This window comes from Leuresthes tenuis, unplaced genomic scaffold (assembly GCF_036924035.1).
Source record: "Leuresthes tenuis unplaced genomic scaffold, fLeuTen1.0.hap1 SCAF_8, whole genome shotgun sequence".
NCBI lineage: Eukaryota > Metazoa > Chordata > Actinopteri > Atheriniformes > Atherinopsidae > Leuresthes > Leuresthes tenuis.
The window spans coordinates 18,509,148-18,529,174 of NW_027325362.1; the positions used below are offsets into that span (position 1 = coordinate 18,509,148).

Below are 20,027 nucleotides of genomic sequence, written 5' to 3' on the forward strand. Positions count from 1 at the left end.
AACAGATTTCTGCTTTCTTGAGTCTGCTATCTGTTTCCCCCAGTTTTTGAGCCGTTATAAGATGATAACTATCTGCCTGCTAAGTGAACGTGTGGAATCAACTTCATACCTTACACTTGCAAAGTGAAACAAATCCTTTGAATTTAGAATAGGGAAGCTCTCTGTTTCTGAGGTCAGTGAGGGTGTGAGATGTCAGTTTAATGCTGTCAGGTGACCTGAGCCATGGGACTGGATGGATAAGGACATGGCTAATTTTCTTTAAGGGGTCTTGGCCTTAAAAAAAAAGTCCTTATGAAAAGCTTTAGGCACAGTGACATGCTCGTACCTTAAAGGAACATGGTGGGCTGCAGAAGCAAGGTGAAGGTCCTCACGATGGTCAGCAGAAGGTGCAGAAGGTGCAGAAGGGGCGGCAGGGGCTGGAGGAGAAGGGCAGGGGGACGCAGGTGGGGTTGGTAGAGCTTCGAGCGTGCAACTCCCTGGGAGTGTGGGAGAAATAGTGTGGAGTTCTGGGATGTCTTGGAGGTGAGGAGGGGGGGCAGACAGGAAGTGTTGGTCAGAGGTAGGAGGTGCGGGAGAAGAGAGTGCAGGGTGTCTGCTTTCTGCCTGTTCAGCAAGGGAAGGCCTGCAGGGGAGGGAATGCAACACATCAACAAACAGACCAAAACAAGCAGGTTGCGAGTAGCGATTTAAACATGGCTCTCCATTTCCCTTTATGTTTCCATTCAAACAACAAATGAAGTGAGCTTACCTCAAAGCAGAGAGAAAAAACAGAGCACCGTGCACCGTGTCATCATCTAAAACTAGTAGCGACTTGAAAAGTAAAACACTAACTCCACTTATTCTGAAAGTACCTTGTCATTTATATCATATGAAACTAAACATTAAACTCCTTACATGACAGTCCATGCTTGCAGAGAAGTAGTCTGTTTGATAGTCTGTCTCTGTCATCATTGGCCACCTGGTGGAGTGGATTTGGCCCTGATCCATGCTGGTCTTATCAGGAGTGGTAGGCTCTCTAATCTGACAGGCAATGCAATGAACGCCCATGCAGCTGTTCCCCACTTGGGGAATGCCTCCTGTTTAGCTCTAAAAATATACTAGTAGCTTCTTTAGCGAACTGGAGCTTCACAAAACCTCCATCAAGTCAAGCACATTGTCACTACTCGTGCATCAAGTCGACTGTCTGCTGAGCTGCTCTTTGCAAATGTAGTAACAGAGCAAGCCTTTACTTAATTTCAGACCGAGGCCAAGCTCTGTTATTCTCGTTCTCTCTCCAGTAAAATCAGAACTTAATAACATTTAATGAGGGAGCATGCTTTTCCTCAGGGCGTAGCAAGTTACAGTTTACATTTTAACACTGGTGTGGCTCCTTGCATTCTTTGAAAAAAACGTGCAGAATTTTTCTAATTGAAGCAGGATGGCTGCATACGGGAGAAACATCTCCAGATTTCATGTTTTTATCAGGTCTCATTTCTCTCTTAGCCATAGCTATACATGTGTCAGCATCTGTGGCCAACATGGCAGTCTGGAACAGAAAAGACAAAGTCACAACAACCAAGTCATGAGTTTCGCTGCTGCCTCCAAAGAAGGACAAAAACAGTTCAGGAGTGGACAGAAAAATCAATCGTGCTAAGGAAGAAGACAGGACAAGCAGATAATAAGATTACACAGTGGGCACTGGTAAAGTGTGGAATATTCAGTAATTCAGAGCCTGTTTTATTTGGAGATACTGAAGCAGCGGAGGCTTTCTAACTAGAGCAGGATGAATGCAACAAATTAGATGGAGCACATTAACACATTGGAGGTGTTAACACCTGGACGCTGTCCAATGTAGTTTTTTCGTTGTTAATAATACATCTGTGTGCAGGGCATTCACAAAGAATGTCTCAAGCCATTCAAAGAAAACAAAGATATAAACATATACATAGAAGAAATTTTGTGTTACTAGAAAACAACTAGCCTCCATTTTTTTTATGACTGTGTATTTTGCCTGTGCTGTATTTACGCAATACACACAGGAATTGATGTAATCTGCAAGAAACAGCTGGACTCAAAAGTCCAGTAGTTAAATGTAAACAAAGAACCATAAATGAAACCAGCTCAAGTGAGTGAAGAAAAGTGTTTGAAAATGCTGTAATGATGGGAGGACCATTTCTGTCCTGCAGCCAACAGCTAGCACATACTGTCCAAACAAACTTATGTACTCCATATTCGAGAAAACATTGCAGCTGTATTGTGTGGCAAATGTCTGCTTAATTTCTTCAGCACTACTAAGATTAAATCATTATTCAAAGGTAAGTTAGTGTCTGAGAATAAATGACAGACACGAGTTTATCCACTTGTGCCAGAAAAGGCAAATGGACCTTCAATCACCATGGCAACTGGTCTATTCACAGTACAATGTGGGTTAAATCATGGAGGAAAATATCTGACACATCAAGCTAAAGAGTGACAGCTCTTAGAGTTTTATGTGTAAAACACTAGATAACGTTGTTGTATTTAAACCAGTCATGCTACATTTAAGAGAAAAAAAAAAACTTTTATGCCAAATGTAATACAGCGAAAAGCTCAGTGGCCCTTTAAGTTTCCTGGAAGGCCCAAAATTATTCTTTAAGTCATGTTCAAATTTCAAAAGTCTTTCCTTCCAGCAGGATTTTTGGAAAACTCGTATACAGCAGTTAACGCCAACTTTAGGACTACTGAGGAGATATGTCACCCACCGCTAACGCTGAAAGAGGTCTGAGCGTGTAAAATCTTTTCCAAATCACATTAACCTCTGTGCAACTATGTTCCTGAAAAACCTTCTGTCGCTTCATTTTTCTGTTTGTCCCTCTCCTCTGCCCATCTGGTGGGGTCAACAGAGGCAGAGCATAATTAGCACTAGTTACCTACAGACCATCTGCTGCGTCCACCTGGAAGGACTTACTGTAAGCGCCAACACTTACTGTAGACACACACTTGTGTAAAAAAAACAGGACGACTGCTTTGTGTCAACTCACCCAAATTTCAGCCATGGATGGATCCATCACACAATTTCAAAGGTAAGAGTGGTAAACTATGGCAATGATGTTCTGCTGAGTGTCTTGAATACTCCCAAAACAGCAGAGCAAGTGACTGCACGTCCCAGTCCTTCTCCCCTGTGTCTGTGACTCCTACTGACTCCGTCATACACACTAACCCAACAGCACATGCTCAAGTGTTCCTATGAACCCTGGCTTTTGTTCCACTCAGTCTGGTCTGAGCAAATGACTTCAGTGGGACTGAGTGCCTGCCCAAATTCCTCCCACTACAGGCTTCAGTTCACAAAGCCACACAGACTGAACAGGACTGACAGCTAGGACTGCCTCTAGGGGCGGAGAAAAAAAAACATATGTACACACTCTCCCACACACACATACATATCGGCCATGCAGTCATATTTCTGTCTCAGCCACATGTATGCAAGTGTAACTCTATCTATTGATGAAATGTAGCAGGATATAGTACTGTCATTCTTCCGCTGTTTCGTCTGAGTAAAGCTGTGTGTCTCCAACAGTAGTGATGGACAAGTGTTGAGACTGACAGGCAGCATGTGCTACTCTGGCATGTGGACGACACTTTGGCACGCAGCAGCAGCAGAGAGACAAATAAGACGGATAACTGAGAAAGCAGAGAATAGAAATCATCTGTACTAGTTCAAGTTAGTTACAATAAAACAAGAGTCAAACAGAGTGAGTCAGCAGGAAGAACTCTGCTTTCATAAAAACCTTAGACGTACAGTGAATACTCCAGTGGCATATGAAAATATTCAGTAAAGGAATAACATACACATGAAGTTAATCAAGCTAGAGCTGTTAAAATGCATAAAATACCAAATGCCCGCATGACGCTGAACTGAAGGAAACGCTGGTTCAGTTAGAAGTTTCAACACAAATAGTTCACTGACACTTCATGCAGCGCAAATCTGTGAGACTCAAGCTAATTTGTCTGATCAGACACTGTTAAAGCGCTTCAGAAGGAAACCACCCACCGGACACCCTCAAAGTGTCTGAAAGCCAAACAAATCCATTTTAAATGTGTGCAATCTGCTGAGCCGTAAAGCACATGGCCCTCTGAGATTACCCATTTTGCAGGTAAGATGGCACCAAAAAATGTTTGGTTTTTTTAGGAAATGTTTTAGGAAAAGTCGTTCAGTGCAGGAAAATCAGCTGACAAAATAAAAACTGAAAATCCATCAGTTATTTCAAGGACGTGTTTTCTATAATCCAGATCCTGGTTTAGCTCTAAGAAAGAAGTCTGTTGGTAGGCGTCTCTTGGGGTAAAATACTTACTACAATGGGCTTTCTCTGAAAATGTAGACAGCAATTCACAACCATAGTGGGAATATTAAATTAAATCATTGTCCTGCTACTGAAAATAACTTTTACAAAATGCCAGATATGAAAATACACGAGTGTAATTCATCCGGCCAGTTTCCAAATAAACTCACCAGCTGTCCTGGAGCTCCGCAGGGGGATCCTGGACTGCTTTTGTCACTTCAGTTCTCTCAGTCGGGACTTTAAAAGCTTCCACAGGTGAGTCCTCAACAGGTTGTACTTCTAGATCCTCTGGCAGCTTCTTCTCTTGTTGCTCCACTATCGTCTTTTTAGGTTGTGGCTCTTGATTCTGTATTGGTTCTTGAGATTCTACCTCATTTTTTGTTGGTTCTGAGATCCCTTCAATCTCTTTGGATGGTTGTAAGACCTCAGCCTGGTCTTTTGCTACTCCCACAGATTTCCTTTCAGATTCTGGAAACTCATCTACGGGTGCTTCTGTCTTGGTTGGCTCTGATGGTTCACCTTTTTTTGTTGCTTCTTCTGAAAATTCTGCCTTTGTGCTCTGTGTTGGTTTGGAAAGCTCTGCTATCGGCTGTATTGGTTTTGGGAACTCTATCTTTTCTAAAGGTTCAGGAAGGTCAACAGGCCTCTTTAGAATATTCAGGGATTGGCTCTCTATTGTCTTCTTTGCGGCTTGCTCCAATGGTGGGAACTCCTCCTCTTGTCTCAACGGTGCGGCAGTCTCCTCAGTGGGAGTCAGAAACTCTTGATCAGGAGACTCCAGAGATGGTAGCAGTCTGGAAAAAAACAAAACACGAGAAAGGGTTGAGGGGATATGTTGTATAGTTTACAGAAAATTCACATGAAATTAATGACAAATCCCAAAGATGTGTTTGCATGGATATAACATCATGTGTCCCCAAGAAGATGTGTACAGAAGCACTGTAGGTATGTCTGTGTTGAGAAGTGTGTTCTGTGTGAGAAAAGGCTCATTCTTGCCCTGGACACCAGAGAAGATGTCACAGCTGATGTCATCCTTTGAATATAATGGCCTACTTTACTTCTATTAGACTTCAGTGGTGACAGTCATATGACTGAGCTCAAGTCAATACAAAGTGCAGCTCTGTGTTTACCTCCTCATTCATATTCATTGTCACACTGCTCTCCACAATGTTGCCCCGAACGAGCCCTGAACATGGTGCTACTGCAATGCTCAGTTGAAAAAAATGCAGAAATATGTGTTTAGACTGAATTCAAAGACATGTTTAAATGATTTAAACTACACAATTCCAATCATCTTACTTTTTGTTTTTATGATGTACTTGTGCAGATAAGAATCCTTCTGACCTTTAATTACTTAGTTTAATGTTCTAAAATCACTCTAAGGTGTTCTGCATGTGCTCATCTTATCTGCACCTACAATGATTTCAAATAAACACTTTCACTAGTGTTTACCTCGAAGTATCCGCTGTGTTCAGCGAAGCAGCTTCTTTTAGTGCTTTTATCCAGTTTGTGTCTGGTTCCTGGGTTGTTTGTCCAGAAGCAGGACTTTCTGACACACCAGCAGCATCTATATTCACAGACTCTTGTTCAACAGGAGAGTTGCATGTAGCCTTTTTAAGGGATTCTCCTTCACAATGAGGAGCAGCAACAGTGATATCATCCTGAGGCTTTGATAATGGCACTTGATCGTGGGGTTTCTCTGACTCATTTAGGGTGGTTGATGGAAAATCTTCCACATTCTTTGATGAAACAGCAATAGGGACTGTGATAACATCCGTAGTCACTTTATCTGATATATCATTATCACTTTCTGCCTCTTTAGAAAGACCAGTCCCCCCCTCTGAGGGGCAAACAACAGTCCCAGTGTCACTGTGTGACACCCCACTTTGAAAGTGGCCTGGATCTGATTCTTTGCCACTTTGTTTGGAATTCAAATCTTCAACCCCCTGCTTTTCCTTCTCTTCAATATTATCAGTTACTTTTACCTCACATTGTTCCTTCTCATGGCTGCTAACTTTCTCCTCGACCAAAGCTGCCTCATCTTCTTTTGTGATCTCATTAACATCAGGGCCTTTTACAGCTGTTTGCACTACTTGGCTGTTTTGTGTTGCTGAGGTTTTATTGCCGCTTTGTAGCTCCAGAGACTTGCACTCTGTATCCTTAACTTCACACTCCCCAGTTTCACCCCTCTTGCTTTTCATAGCCGTGGCAGCACTGAAATCCTTTCCGGCAGTTTCTGGCTGCCCAGCAGGAGATGGCAGAGTACTGAACATCTTTGTATGAATTTCTTCAGCTTGGTTTGTACTTGGAAGACTATCTGTGCTGACCTTTGATGAAACTGAATTTCCACTGAAAGGTGAAGTCTCAAGTTGCTGTGAAGCAAACTCATCAGATACAGCACTGCTCTGTGACGTCTGAGGTTTTTCATAATGGTCTTGGCAGGCAGCTGACAGCTTGTTTTCTTGCTGACTTTTACCATCCAGAGCACTCATAATCTTAGTGCCTGGGATCAAATTAGCTTCTGGAACACCTTTCCCTAACCCAGGACCTTTATTCTCATCCATCTCCTCTTTTGTTTCACCTACTTGCGAGTAAGCTGTCACTGTCTCTATGTCAGCTGAGTCACTTCTCTCAGCAGCACTTCTACATTCATTTAAATCATTGGAGAGGTGAGACGGCACATCTACCCTAGCGGCCCCCGGTAAAGTTTCTCTTCCCTTGTCATAGCCTGTCTCTCTTTTATTGCCACTGCTGTCATCTCCAAACAACTCATCCCTGTTTTCTGACTGACACAAACTTTCATTGGAGCTGTCTCCTTCCTGTGTTGCCTTTTTCACTCCACAAACTAGTGCTTGGGCCTCACTGTTACTCTTTTCTTCCCCCTCTTCAGTGCCACCTGACAGCTCCTCTTTGGAATGTCTGGATCCCAGACGCTGCTCCTGTTCCTGAGAAAAACAGTTTAGATCCAGTGACTGGCCGAGAGAGGCACTGAAATGTAGTGCAGCGTCAGTGTCAGAGCTGAATTTTACTACTGCTGTCACAGTTTGGCACAAACTCTGCCCAAAAACAGTTGGAGTTTCACTAAGAGACTCTAATTCAGTTGATACCATGTCCTCAAATGTTCCTGAAGTTCTGTTGGGAGAGAAGGCAAAAGTTTCACATAGTGATTCAGCCTTTTGCTCTTCAGCTTTAAGTGATGGCTGCAATGCTTCAGTTTCCACAACAGCCTCTTTATCTGGTCCATTGTGCTGCTGTGATGTTGGGCCTGTCTTTCCTGTTTGCTGCTTGCTGCTATCTGCTGCTTCCTTTTGATTATCCATTGTTGCCTCTTCATTATCTTTCTTTTTCGTTTTGAACAGCATGGAGGTCTGATCTCCCAGTTTGTTTTTCTCTTCCATACGGTCTTCTTTATTGTTTTCATATGTGTCACTGGCACGCAGGTCAGAGCTGATTGGGCAGCTTACATTTACTAGGTCATCCCTAATCGATGCTTTACAAGTAACAGGTTCAGTGCCAATACAGTCTGGCTCAGTGTGACGTGCAGAGATTACATTATTCAATTCTTCCTGAGGCATTATACCAGCTGCAGCAGGAGACTGAGCTTCATGAAGTAGATTTTCCTGTTGTGAAGAAGGAATATTTGCTTCATTGGTAACAGTATTCTGAAGTACATCTACATACTGCAAAGCATTGTTTCTATCCTCCTTGTCCGAACAAATCCTATCTGTTTTAACACGGTCATCACTGTGCTCACAATCCTGTGCCAGAGACATTTGTGTCATTTCACTGCGTTTATAGTTATCCACCTCTCCAGAGACATTGGCGCAGTCTCCATCAGCACTGCGGTTATCTGTCTGCTCAGGAAGAGAGACATCACAGTCAGTAATGAACTCTAAGTGATTCAACATCGGACCAGGAGGCCTCAGCACAAAAGGTGGATCGTTGATGCAACAGCCGATCGCAGAACTTGACAGTTCAGAGGCTGCCACATCTGCAGGTACTGATTCATCCTTTATTGGATCAGCAGAGTCAGTTGTAGACTCCTGCTCCTCACTAACCTTCATGAGATCCACAGTGACTTGGCCATTAGGAAGTGTTTCACATAACTGGCTGGGAGGCTGATCACTGTGGACAGTAGGCTTTGTCTGAGGAAAGGCTGCACAGGTGGAGGTCCCAGTGTCAGGTTTTGAACTATGGTCAAGATCAGCATAAAGCCGCCCAGCAGGGAACTCAGAAGCAAGAGGTTTGCAGGTGACATCATCTGCTGGAAGCACAAACGGAGGATGCTGGCTTTCTTCTTTTTCTTCAAGAAAGACAGTAACATCACACTTTAAAGATGATTCCTGTGGCAGGTCAGTCTTAACTGAGCCTTCAGATTCAGCACATAACTTATCAGTTTCAGTATAACAATCTTCATTACCTGTCTGATTTGTCTCAATGGGACATAAAAGCTGTTTTGAGCAAGGCTCAGTTCCCACTTGCAAATCTACAGTGTTTGTCTCAAGGCTATGACCTGAGTGATCTACGGTGATGTTTGTCTTGGTACTGTTAGTCACTCTATCTGCTTTGTCTGACTGATCATCCTTCTGTGACTCTGAAAAGTCAGACGAGCTGCATATTGCTGCTTCATTCTTGGTAGGAGCTGTTTTTTCGGTGATTTCTTGTTTCTTCGAGCTGAGAACTTCCGGGAAGGTGTAGCTGGCTTCAACAACAGGGTGGTGCAAACTCTCATAAACAGTAAGTGGAGGCAAAGAGGCACAGTCCAAAGCTAAAACTGACATCTTTGTGAGATCCACAGCGGAGCTGCCCTTTTGTTTCACATCGTCTGCGAAGTGAACTCTGTTGTTGCCTCCATTCCTGTCACATACACGCACACCCACTCCAAACATAGCAGGGCCGCCACTGTTGCTCTGGGGTAGAGATTGGATTTGAAGTTCAGCTGCACTTTCGACTCTCCTTGCTTCTGTTGTGCTACAAGGTTGAACCTGTTTATTGTCGCTTTCTTCTCGTTTGTTTTGCTGTGAAGTAGTCGAAGGCTGAGGTGTAATTAAAGATGGGATGACTTGGTCGCAGTTTGTCTCTGTGATGGATGATTCCTCACAAGTATGTCCCAATGATGGTGCCTCCTCTGAAAGCAATTTCTGCTTGAGATCAGCCTTTATCCCTCCATTTGTATTGCTGGAGCTCTGCTCAGTGTAAGGAGGGTGAGGTGAAAGTGCTACGCCACGCTGTTCCTGGCAGGGGTGAAAGAGACGGTCCTGTTCAAAGCAGATGGTCTCAGTGATGGTAGCAATCGTCTCACTCCAGCTCTGTGACTTCAGCTGTGACTCGGCAACATCAGGGGGCGGACGCGATTCTGTCTCGGCTGATGACACGCCACTGGCAGAGGCTTCTGGCTGGCTGAACGAACTGTACTCTCCAGCCAGCTCTCCTTTCTCTCCCAACTCCTCTCCTCCTCCTCCCCCTCCCTCTCCTGATCTTTCCAATCCCACAGCACTGTGATCCTGGAAATCAGGACCAGGGAGTAGCCCAAGGGGAGAAGAATTGACACAGGCTTCGAAACGCAGTTGCTCCTTTTCTGTGTCTCGCTCTTCAGCTTGTGAGATCTCTGTGTCTGAGCTGCAAATGCTCATCCCTCTCGGTCCCTTGATTTCAGCCTCAGCCAAGTTGTGTGGCATTTCGCTGCTGCAGCTTTTCTCATATGCAGTCTGTCCCCCTTCAGCTGAGGATGCAAGTGTGCATTTTCCTTGTGAGGAGATTAACGAGAGCTGAGGGGGGCTGTCCAGGAGTTTGCCTCTTTCTCCGTCTGCAGAGCTAAGGCACTTTTCAATGCCTCCCAGTTTGTTCTCCCCTACTCCTTTCACACTCTCTGCAACTGTTACAGTAGCTACTCCCTCCACTAAATCACGCCTCACGCTTTCTCCCTCTCCCTTGCTTTCTATTACTTCTATCATCGTGGGTGTTGTCAGTGGCAACGCAGTAACCACCATTAAAGCCTTTTCAAGGGCACTCTCCACGCAACTCTCTCCCACACAAGTTCTGCTGCTGGAGAGTGGGCTCTGATTCCCCTGTGTGAGTATTTTTGCTTCAGTGTTAACTACAGCCTCTTGTGTTTGTGCATCTGATCTCATATCACTAGCAGCAGATGGTTTGATAGCTGTGGTTTGGACATTTGTCGTGGGTGTATTTTCATAGTTTATTTCTCCTCCGGTTACATGTTGCTCCGACTGTGAGCTTTCAAGGGAGCTATGATTCATAGTACTATGAGTATCCATATGGTTGTGGTTATCTGACTGATGGGGCCTCTGTGAAAGAGCTTGCTTGGACACAGGTGAACAGGCAGAGGCTGTAAGATGATCCTGACTGCCATGGGAGGATGTAAGAGGCAGGGTTGAGATGATCATTCCCTCTGGACTCAGCTGCTGCTCGTAATGAAACCTGTTATCAAGCTGTTCTCCACAAATCACAGTCTGAATGTCAGCCTCTCGCACTGACACTGCATTTTCTGGTGAATCTGTGTGAGAGCTAACATTTATGAGTGACGCACCTTGCATTTCATTTCCCGACTGTACTACTGTCTTTGCTTTTTGTTCATTCTCTGAGCTCTTTTCTGTCTTTTTCTTTTTCCTGTGTTTCCTTCTCTTTGTTTCTTTGTTCTTACCACGCGCTGAACTCATCTGTTTGTCTGTTTTTGACTCTGACTGATTATTGTCATTGTGCTCGTCTGTCCCTGTCTGGGCCTCTGAATGATCTACCTTTGTTTCACCAAATGAATGGTTCATACTGTACTTATCACTTTGATTTTTCTTCTTTATATTTGCAGGCTCTGTTACTGCTGTTGTGCTCCTCTCTTTAACAGCTGCATTACAGTCCGCAGTGCTATTTTCCAGAGTAGCTTCAATAGAACTAACAAGTTCTTCTACCAGATCACCACTCGGACCACGAAATAATGCATGTTCCAGAGGATCTTTAAATGAAACTGATGCCATTTCTGACTTCATGTGTGAGGGTATTTCTTTTTCTTTTTCTGACTTAGTCTCTGAACATTTACAGTTATCCAAGCTCTGATGTTCTTTAACACTCTCCCTCTCATCTGTCCCAGCATTATTCTCAGCGCCCAGTATGTAATCTCGAAAACTAAACACAAAGGTATCCATCTGACTCTTTTCTGCTTCACTGTTTCCATGTGTACTCTTGTTTCCATGGCCCCCGTTGCTATGTCCTGGCTGGATTGCGATTGGAGGTGGTGATGATGACTCACTGGATTTATTAACTATAGCCTCACCGGTTGTTTTTCCTACATTAGAAACTGTCTCGGGCGTGTTGCTGGGGTGCACTGTGGGAGTGAGCATGCCCAGTGACGCCATTTGTTCTTCACATTCCTGAAAGGCCTCTTGGAGTTCACGGTCTAAGAACTCGGATGGGGAAGGGGTCAAGGGTCCTGGGTGAGGTGTGGCAGCAGGCTGAGGTGAAGGATGGACATCTGTGATAAGTGGGTCGCAGCCATGAGGCCTGAGGCAGGGGTAGGGTGACACAATTAGGAGTAGATGATCAAACAGCTGTTCATTCCACGATGCCACTGAGCACAGCAATTGGCAAAGTAGAAGCCAATGCACAGCACACACAACTGCACACACAACTGCACTCAGCATGCCTGTTCTAAGATGTGCAATCCCCAGCATGAAATATCAGCTGTTTCTAAGCATATGGGTGCTAATTAACATGCAGGTCTGTTCAAACACACACTTGCTCAAAGTCATTACACTAAGTGAACTTTACATAATTTCACAAATTCACTGCAAACCTTATTTAAACAAGTCTTTAATTATGATAGAATTCTATTTTTATTTTACTTTCTGATTGTGCACCAAAGTGCACCAAAACCCTCACAATAAGTAGCACTTTAATTTGACTTAACTGTACCTGTCATGACTGCTGGGATAGGCTCCAGCCCACCCGCTACCCGATTAATGGATTGACGGTATAGAAAATGGATGGATGGATGTACCTGTCATTGCTTTTGTTATTACACTTATTCATTTATTTTTTGCCTCATAATATATTCTGATACTTCTACTATAAGCATTAGTTTAATGCTGTCTTTTATTTATATCCAGTTTTAGGTGTGTTTCTGTATGTGCATCAGCACTGATTAAATGAGGGTTTTTTTGACGATGTTTTCTAAAGTTTTCAATGATGATGGATATCAAATAATTAGATTTTTTGATTGCATTGATTTTTTTTTTACATTGCTATAGATGCATTAGAACTATGACTAACTCACTTAACTCCACTTATGCTGTACTTTAGTCATATGAATGTCGGAAAATCCTGCCTATCTAAGTTATTACTTGGAATTACAGGAAATGCCAGGTAATGGCATGGTTGGTTTCTCTCTGTCATCATATCTTGGTTGCCGGAGTGTATCATTCCATCTCATTATTTAGTTATAAGATAATGTACATTCATATCTTCCCAATGTGCGCTTATTCTTTTTCCTAATACAAAAAACAACTTCTCTGATCACACCCAGATACGCCAATCAGTCACAAGGATTAAAACTTGATTAAAACTATATAGGTCCACCTTGTTCCCCTTAACAGCTCTGACCAATCAGGGCATCAACATGGAACCTCTGGATGGTTTTTCATCCACTGTAGCGTTTAGGGGGTCTATATGAAAGTCATAACCCAAGATTTCGCAACAAAATACTGCATCATAACACGATAGTAATTATTTACTTTATCTGTTGGTGACTTTAATTATGAGGCGACTGATACAGTCTCACATGACTGCTCCATAAAGCTCTGCCATTTCCTTGTAAACACAACCTTTGGCATTGTACTCACCTAACCGACCTGCCATTCAAGCATCTAATTAACTTGGCACTATACTCAAGAGCGTAGCAACAAATAAAATAAAGTGTTCAAAGCTGGCAGATTTTGCTTTGCAGCAATCTGATGCCTGCCTCTTCTTGAAATGGAGACCACACGTCTCTCACAGTAATGTATTTTCATAGAGTAGTCTTACTACTCTGCAGAGGTGGACAAAAAAAGCAAGAACATTATCTCTTCTGTTCATCCTTTTTGCACTTTGAATTATGTTAAGCTATCTAGTAAAAGTCTGCTTAACACAAATTCATCATTTTACACAATCCCACCAAGCAGTCATACTTACAATAGTGCAGATCAGGCTGTCAGAACACTTTAAAGCCTCAGTCAAATGAGTGTGGTTACCCTCAGCACTCAGACAAAAGCAGAATGCCAGGCAACACCTTGGCAGAACATAAAATCACTGCAGATAATTCACCTAAACTGAGAAAACAAATCACTGCATGTCACGCCAAGTCTGATCTGACAGGCAACATCGCAACAATGACATCCATCACACTCAAGTGCAAGTTAGAAATGTTAGATTATCACGTGGTCTTCTTTTTCTTCTCCATGCTCCCAGATTTTAGCCATCCTAGCCATCCTAAAGCTGGCCACACTCCCACAGCCGACACTCTGCCATCCCCCCTCATGCTGGAGTCATGTGGTACCTTGTATTTACAACCACGTGTGGTCCACTGATTTCCATGTGATGCTGCAGGCCCACCAGCAGAGGGTTCACCTGCTCACATTTCTCCTTGCCTGAGCCAGTATGAGCTCTGCTGATACAGATCCACACATGCACACACATTCAAACACACAGCAAAACATTATCAGGTTAACATGACTGAATACCTGCTGCAAAAACGGTCCCCTAGAACCATAAATTACAAAAGAATGATATTCAATACATACTTGAGCATTAAGATATTGTATAACCTTATTGATCATGTCCCTGGATCATCCAATTAATCAATGTAGTGCATAATTTTACCTTCTGTTACAGCCCATTGGCCATGGTAGAACAAGCATCAGTATGATAAGCTATTAATATTATAGAGACTCACAAATTAATCTAAAAAGTATAACCACTCACAGAAGTTAAAATTAATCACAATGCTATTTTCTTGTGTGTGTCTTATCCCCACAAGTTACTAGAGCCCTGTCCGCAGTCTTTCTTTTCCTTTTACCCAGTAAGTAGTGACAGGCTCAAGTCCCACCATAACCCTTTGATGTGTAGATTGACTGTTTGTGGATTATTAAAAATCAAAGATGTGTTAGGGTTTACAAAGCCTGTCTTATTGGGCAGAAGTTTGATCTTTGATCTTACTGCGTCTGTATTTCATGGAATACATAAATAAAGACTCAGGTGGGGAAAAGTAATCACCACCAATTATTTAGACAGGACAAAAAAACACCTCGATCAGGATGGAGTTTATTTATACATCTGTTTATTTATCTTTTTTCATTCATTCATTACTTTTCTCAAAATGTTGGTCAGTGTTGTTGCTATAACAAGACATTCAAGGCATTTGTGCGATCATCTCTTTCAGTACATCCCTCACTCAAGAACAGCAAGAAATGCCAAGACGAAGCCTAAAACACTTGAAGATGGCTCATATAAGACCAACCTCACTTGTAACCAAGAAAGTAAAAAAAAGAATTTCCCGTTAAACCTCACACGGTCTCATTTCAAGAGTTTCACTAATTATTCACCATCTCACAATAAATCAAAGATAAGAGTGCTTTTAAAGATGTTGAAAATGTCAGTTATTACATTTGTGACAGTTATATATGCTCCAAAACATAGGTCATATGTCATGATTCATGAGGATTTACTAAATGTAGGTAATTAGTTCAGGTACCGGTAATTTTACAATTTTTCAGCCTTTTCTTTTTGAAACAGACATTTTCCATAGAGAGACCATGTTGTTTATCTTGACATAATGAAACAAACTGGGACAAAGCCATTTTACGCTAAAGGTAGGCATTTCTTAACTTGCTATTTAAAGTGGGCCAGTGTTAACAGAGCTCTGCTTCTCAACCCATGTGAATGTCACAATCACGTTCATGTTGATTCTGCTGCCTGCTTGGCTGACTTTCTGTCATCTCTAATAAACAAACACACACACAAAGTCGTACGCGATTCAACACAAGGTCATCAACTGTTTCGGATTCCCCGTTCCACAAGTTTCCAACAACTTTGTTGAAGAAACCTAGAGCGGCTTATCACACAGCTTATCACTCTCGATCACCATCTTCTGATCAACCATAAAAAAATCCTTGAAGTAACTGCTGAAATTGTTCAGCGGACTTCAAATGTCACTTTCAGTTCAATTCAACTCAGTATGTCAAAATAGAAAAAGCTATCCCTGTATGTTGAATTAATTTTAGGGTGGAGTAGTTGTTGTTGAAAGTCAGGATATGTCCAGGAGATAAATGTAAGTCAGCATAATGGCCTTTGAGGTGACTTTGTGTGAGTGTGTGTAGCCCCTCTACATACCCCAGCGAGGACTCCCAGATATTGAGCTCACTGCTGAAATCCAAATTGGGAAGCAGATCATGAGGAAACTCTAGCTCCTCCTTGTCCTGGTCTGCCGCAGCACCTCTGCTCTCCTCCACTCCGGTGATGACCGGGACGTCTGGGAGCACCGGCTGAGACAGCAGGCTGGGCTGGCTGCTGGAGGCTTCAGTCAGCAGTGCTTTGTCGTCCCTTCCAGTCAAACTCTCAGCCTGTGTTTCAGCCTGTGGGACAATGAAGTATAACGTTAGTGAGTTATGCTGGAGCATCTGCTCTGCTGCACACGACGGAGTGCGTACTTAAACAAGTGTGAGCATGTTGCAGGCAAGCAGAGATACACCCAAAGATTAATGCTCAAAGACAATACAAGAGCACATACAGTAACTCTACCCATGTGTTAAACTATTAAGTAAACAGTCATTTGTACAGCATTCCATAATGGCCCAAGTACAACCTTCCACTTAGAAGCTTTATCTTTTTCTGCGATAAACAGCATTATGGTCTGGAATTTATCAACCTATTATCTACAATCATATATATTACTATTCATCTAATCAAATTAAGTGTGTAATGATATAGTCTATCTGACCTTTAACACACCTGATAAGGACATCAGCAGCCTTTGTTTTCCCAGGGTGTAAAAAAATAATTAGCCAAGCAGTAAGCATAACCAAGACAGACAAACCAGTTTTGCTAGATAGTGACGAGCATTTTCAGACGCTCGGTTTAATCATGGTCTAGAGAGGACTGTTCAGATGGCATTTCAGTAATTGTTCCTGGCTTTAAGGTGAGTAAACATGTAAGATGACCTTCGATCTCTGCCAGTCACTTCACCAAAAAAAACAAACACTTAATCTGAAATATAATCTGCATTTTTTTCCCTCAGTTTGAACATTGTTCAACCACAGCAACACCTGGCAGTGATATCACGTTGCAGCACAGAAACCCAACCATCAACAATTTTTCCCACGTGGGTGGTGTACTGGGATGGAAAATTGTCATTTATTTCACCCATCGGGATTTGAACTGAAGCAAACAATTGTGCACTTGCACAGACATATCCAAAAATGTACGGCTCAAACACAGCCATTCCAAATACTGTGTTTGTGCAACATCGGTGCGTGAGCTGCTTGTCACAAATAGACTGTGTCTTTAGTGAACTGAGCTATCAGTTAACATGATGTATGAGTGCCAATACAAAGAGACCATAGCAATGGTATCCTCTAAGGATCTGCTAAAAATAAATTCAGAAAAGAAGCACTTTAATCGAGATTTATGAACATCAATGGAAAGTATGCTTGCACACAACAAAAAATTAGGCTTAAATCAAGTCTTGGGAAAAGAGAGATCTGTTGTGCACTTGTTTTCTCTGATGCATAAAACCATTTCCTGCCAAATTTGAATTATATCTGTTGAATAAAAACAACAAAATAATGTTTTACTCCTGCCACAGGATAGATTGCAAAATTCCACCTTTTGATCTTCTGTAAGTGAATCTGAAGTAAGTAACACAGGTGAAGTCGTGTGTATGGACAGAGGCTCAGAGCCTGGCCTCACCTGTGTCACTGCAATAGAGATCCTCTTTTGATTCTCTCTACTTTCAGACACAATCAGACTCACAAAAATACTCTTAAAGCTTGACAAGCGAGGGGCCATGTCATATCAAGTTTTTTTTAAATGACTTAATTTAGGTCGCTCCTGTGATGCTGCTTTCAAAAATAAAGATAAAAATAACATGACAACATACAGTATTTGGTTGAAGAAAAACAAAACCCAGGCAAACATCAATCAATAAAAAAGAGCGAAAGAAACTAAACTCAAACAAGTCCTGCTGCATTAGTGTTACTCTGAACGCCTTTGATCTCACCACTGCTTCTATTTTCTCCATTAATGTTACATAACCAGATTCAGACAGCTATTCTTCCACACCATCACAGTCATGCATGCAGAGGTGAACACAGTTCTATCATGAGGCGACTACAGGCGTGTCTTCGATTTCCTGTTTCCTGCTTGAAATCTCTAACTTTGACATTAAAACCAGTCAAAGTAAGTGTGGAAAGTGTGAAAAGTATGACAGATCCTTCAGGCAGCATAGAACCTTTCTACTGATTTGAACTCAGAAAGCCCGTGTGAAAACAAGGGCCTCCAATTTATTTGCAAAACATGAACAAGTTTACAGCTAACAATCATCCACCATCTTATGAGCCTTTTAAAGGTCACCAGTGGGATCACCGGGGGCTCAGTGAGGTGGAAAACCTTTGTTTCAGTTAGTTTGACCCCCACACAGAGATATGTTATTAATTAACAATCAGGAACAAAACAGCAAGCAAGCTGAGGTTGCCTAGAAACTTTTTATTGTCCAACAGCCAGTAATTCATGTTAATTCAACATGTCATGTGCTAACAAAACTTTAATGCTTTACACATGACTGCTGTTAACGTGAGAGAGGACAGTGGTGATGTAGAAACCAGCTCCCTCAGTAACAGAAACAGATCCGCTCCACGGTCCTGTGTAAAACACAACACCTATCCAACACCTCCGATTACACAACCTGCAAGTTTCATCCCATTTCATCTCTGTGTTGCACTTACCCAGCAGTGCGCCTCACGGTGCTGAAGGTGACTCTACAGTGCAGTGCAGCTCCTCTGCTACCCCTGTGCCATGCTCAGTGTACAGGCAGCCTCTGCAGGGCTCGTGTTATGAACGGGGCAGACGGCGACACAAAAACATGCAGCAACACATGCTGCTGACGCTCCCTCTCCTCCCCTGCACTGACTCAGCTAACTTCCTCCTCCTCTCCACAATCTTGTCTTCTCTTTGCCCGCTGCCGCTCCCCTCTTAAATTTCCATGCGCTTCCTCTGTTTCTTACACTGTGTGTGTGTGTGTGTGTGTGTGTGTGTGTGTGTGTGTGTGTGCACTCTAGAAACACTACACGAGCATGCACTGACAAACACAGAGCTGCTTGCTGGTGAGACTTGACTGGGTTGGCTACAGGGAAATGCTGAGCACTCCCCCCCCTCCCCTATCTACTGTAAACTCTTTCCACTCAGCTCTCTTTAAGTCCCCTCCTCCTCTAATGCCTTTCCCTCTTTTCTTTCTTCCGTCCTTTCATATCCACCTCTGCCCCAGCCTCCTCCCCCTTCCCTTGCTGCTGTATCTTCTGGCTGCTTGCACTGACTGACTGACAGTGCCTCTGCAGGTGAATGCTGGGAACTAGGCCAAGGTTTGGGCCTGCAGTGACCCCCCTGACAGAGGATCAGGTTATGCTCTAAAGCTTTGGTTACATACACACATGGGGACATTCACTACAATCCTCCTTCACAGCAAAATAACCTTCTTTGTTTAACTTTGATCTGTCGGTGATGCTGAGGGGAAATATTGTCAACATTAAAACTAATAACAGCTTCATCGTACACTCATCAGTGGTATAAATTTGTGCATTGCACATTTTCAACTTTTTGACAATTTCCTATGGCTTACCGTGACAGGAATATGAACATCTGTTAGTTTTTTCTTATCTATTCCTAAAAACAGATGAGAAATCGCTCAAATACACAAAGCTAAGTCGGACAAACTGACAAGGGCAGTGAAGAGCATTCTGATAACAAGGAATCGCAGGCTTCAGGAGCCAAAATTTGGCTGTGTCGTGACTATTTAAATATGAAAAGAAACACAAGATAATATCAATGTGGCTTATCGCAGCACACCCCTAAAGTCAAACAAATGCCTCACCTGAAGTGACACTGACATAAATGTCATGAATGCGACTTTAAAAGTTAGAACTTATGATGATACAGTCTACCATGTTTTTGATTGTTTAATATATATATATATATATATATATATATATATATATATATATATATATATATATACACTGTATATATATATTTATATTTGTGGAATTATTAAGCACCGAAGCATAATAAGAGGTTTGCACATAATAGTAAAAAGGCACACAAAATATCTCACCCTCTGTTTCATGCAAGCTAATGTTACCAAAGACTCACACACATTCCCAAATATCCTACCTGCAGGGAGTCATTTAGATTTTCCCCAGGTGGAAAAAGAACTACATTTTCTGGAGCGCCCTCTTCTGGCTGTAATGAGGAATTTAATTGTTCAATAATAGATTTTTAAGGGGGGAAAACACTGCGGTATAGAAAAGCAGTGGCCGCATCAACATAAAGTAAACAAATCACTTAGGTTTTCTGTATGCAAAAGAATGTTAATCGTTAATTCTCAGTCTGTGAGGTCTTATTGAAATGCACCCCAGTGTGCACAGGCTGCAGAGCCTATGGTACATGCGAAAAATGTTTATGTTAATCCTATTAGCA

At 42.5% G+C, this 20,027-nt stretch overlaps 1 protein-coding gene across 1 annotated transcript in view; it reads right to left on the bottom strand.

The window, feature by feature from the left end:
- tacc2 (transforming, acidic coiled-coil containing protein 2) overlaps positions 1-20,027 on the bottom strand; it is a 46,563-nt gene that overhangs the window by 22,855 nt on the left and 3,681 nt on the right. The window contains exons 2-6 of the mRNA XM_072391216.1: positions 15,672-15,913; positions 13,840-13,947; positions 5,751-11,810; positions 4,469-5,092; positions 326-622 (exon numbers count right to left, since the gene is read on the bottom strand). Of these exons, the coding sequence (XP_072247317.1) occupies positions 326-622; positions 4,469-5,092; positions 5,751-11,810; positions 13,840-13,947; positions 15,672-15,913 (7,331 nt within the window). The remainder of the gene's footprint in view (positions 1-325; positions 623-4,468; positions 5,093-5,750; positions 11,811-13,839; positions 13,948-15,671; positions 15,914-20,027) is intronic.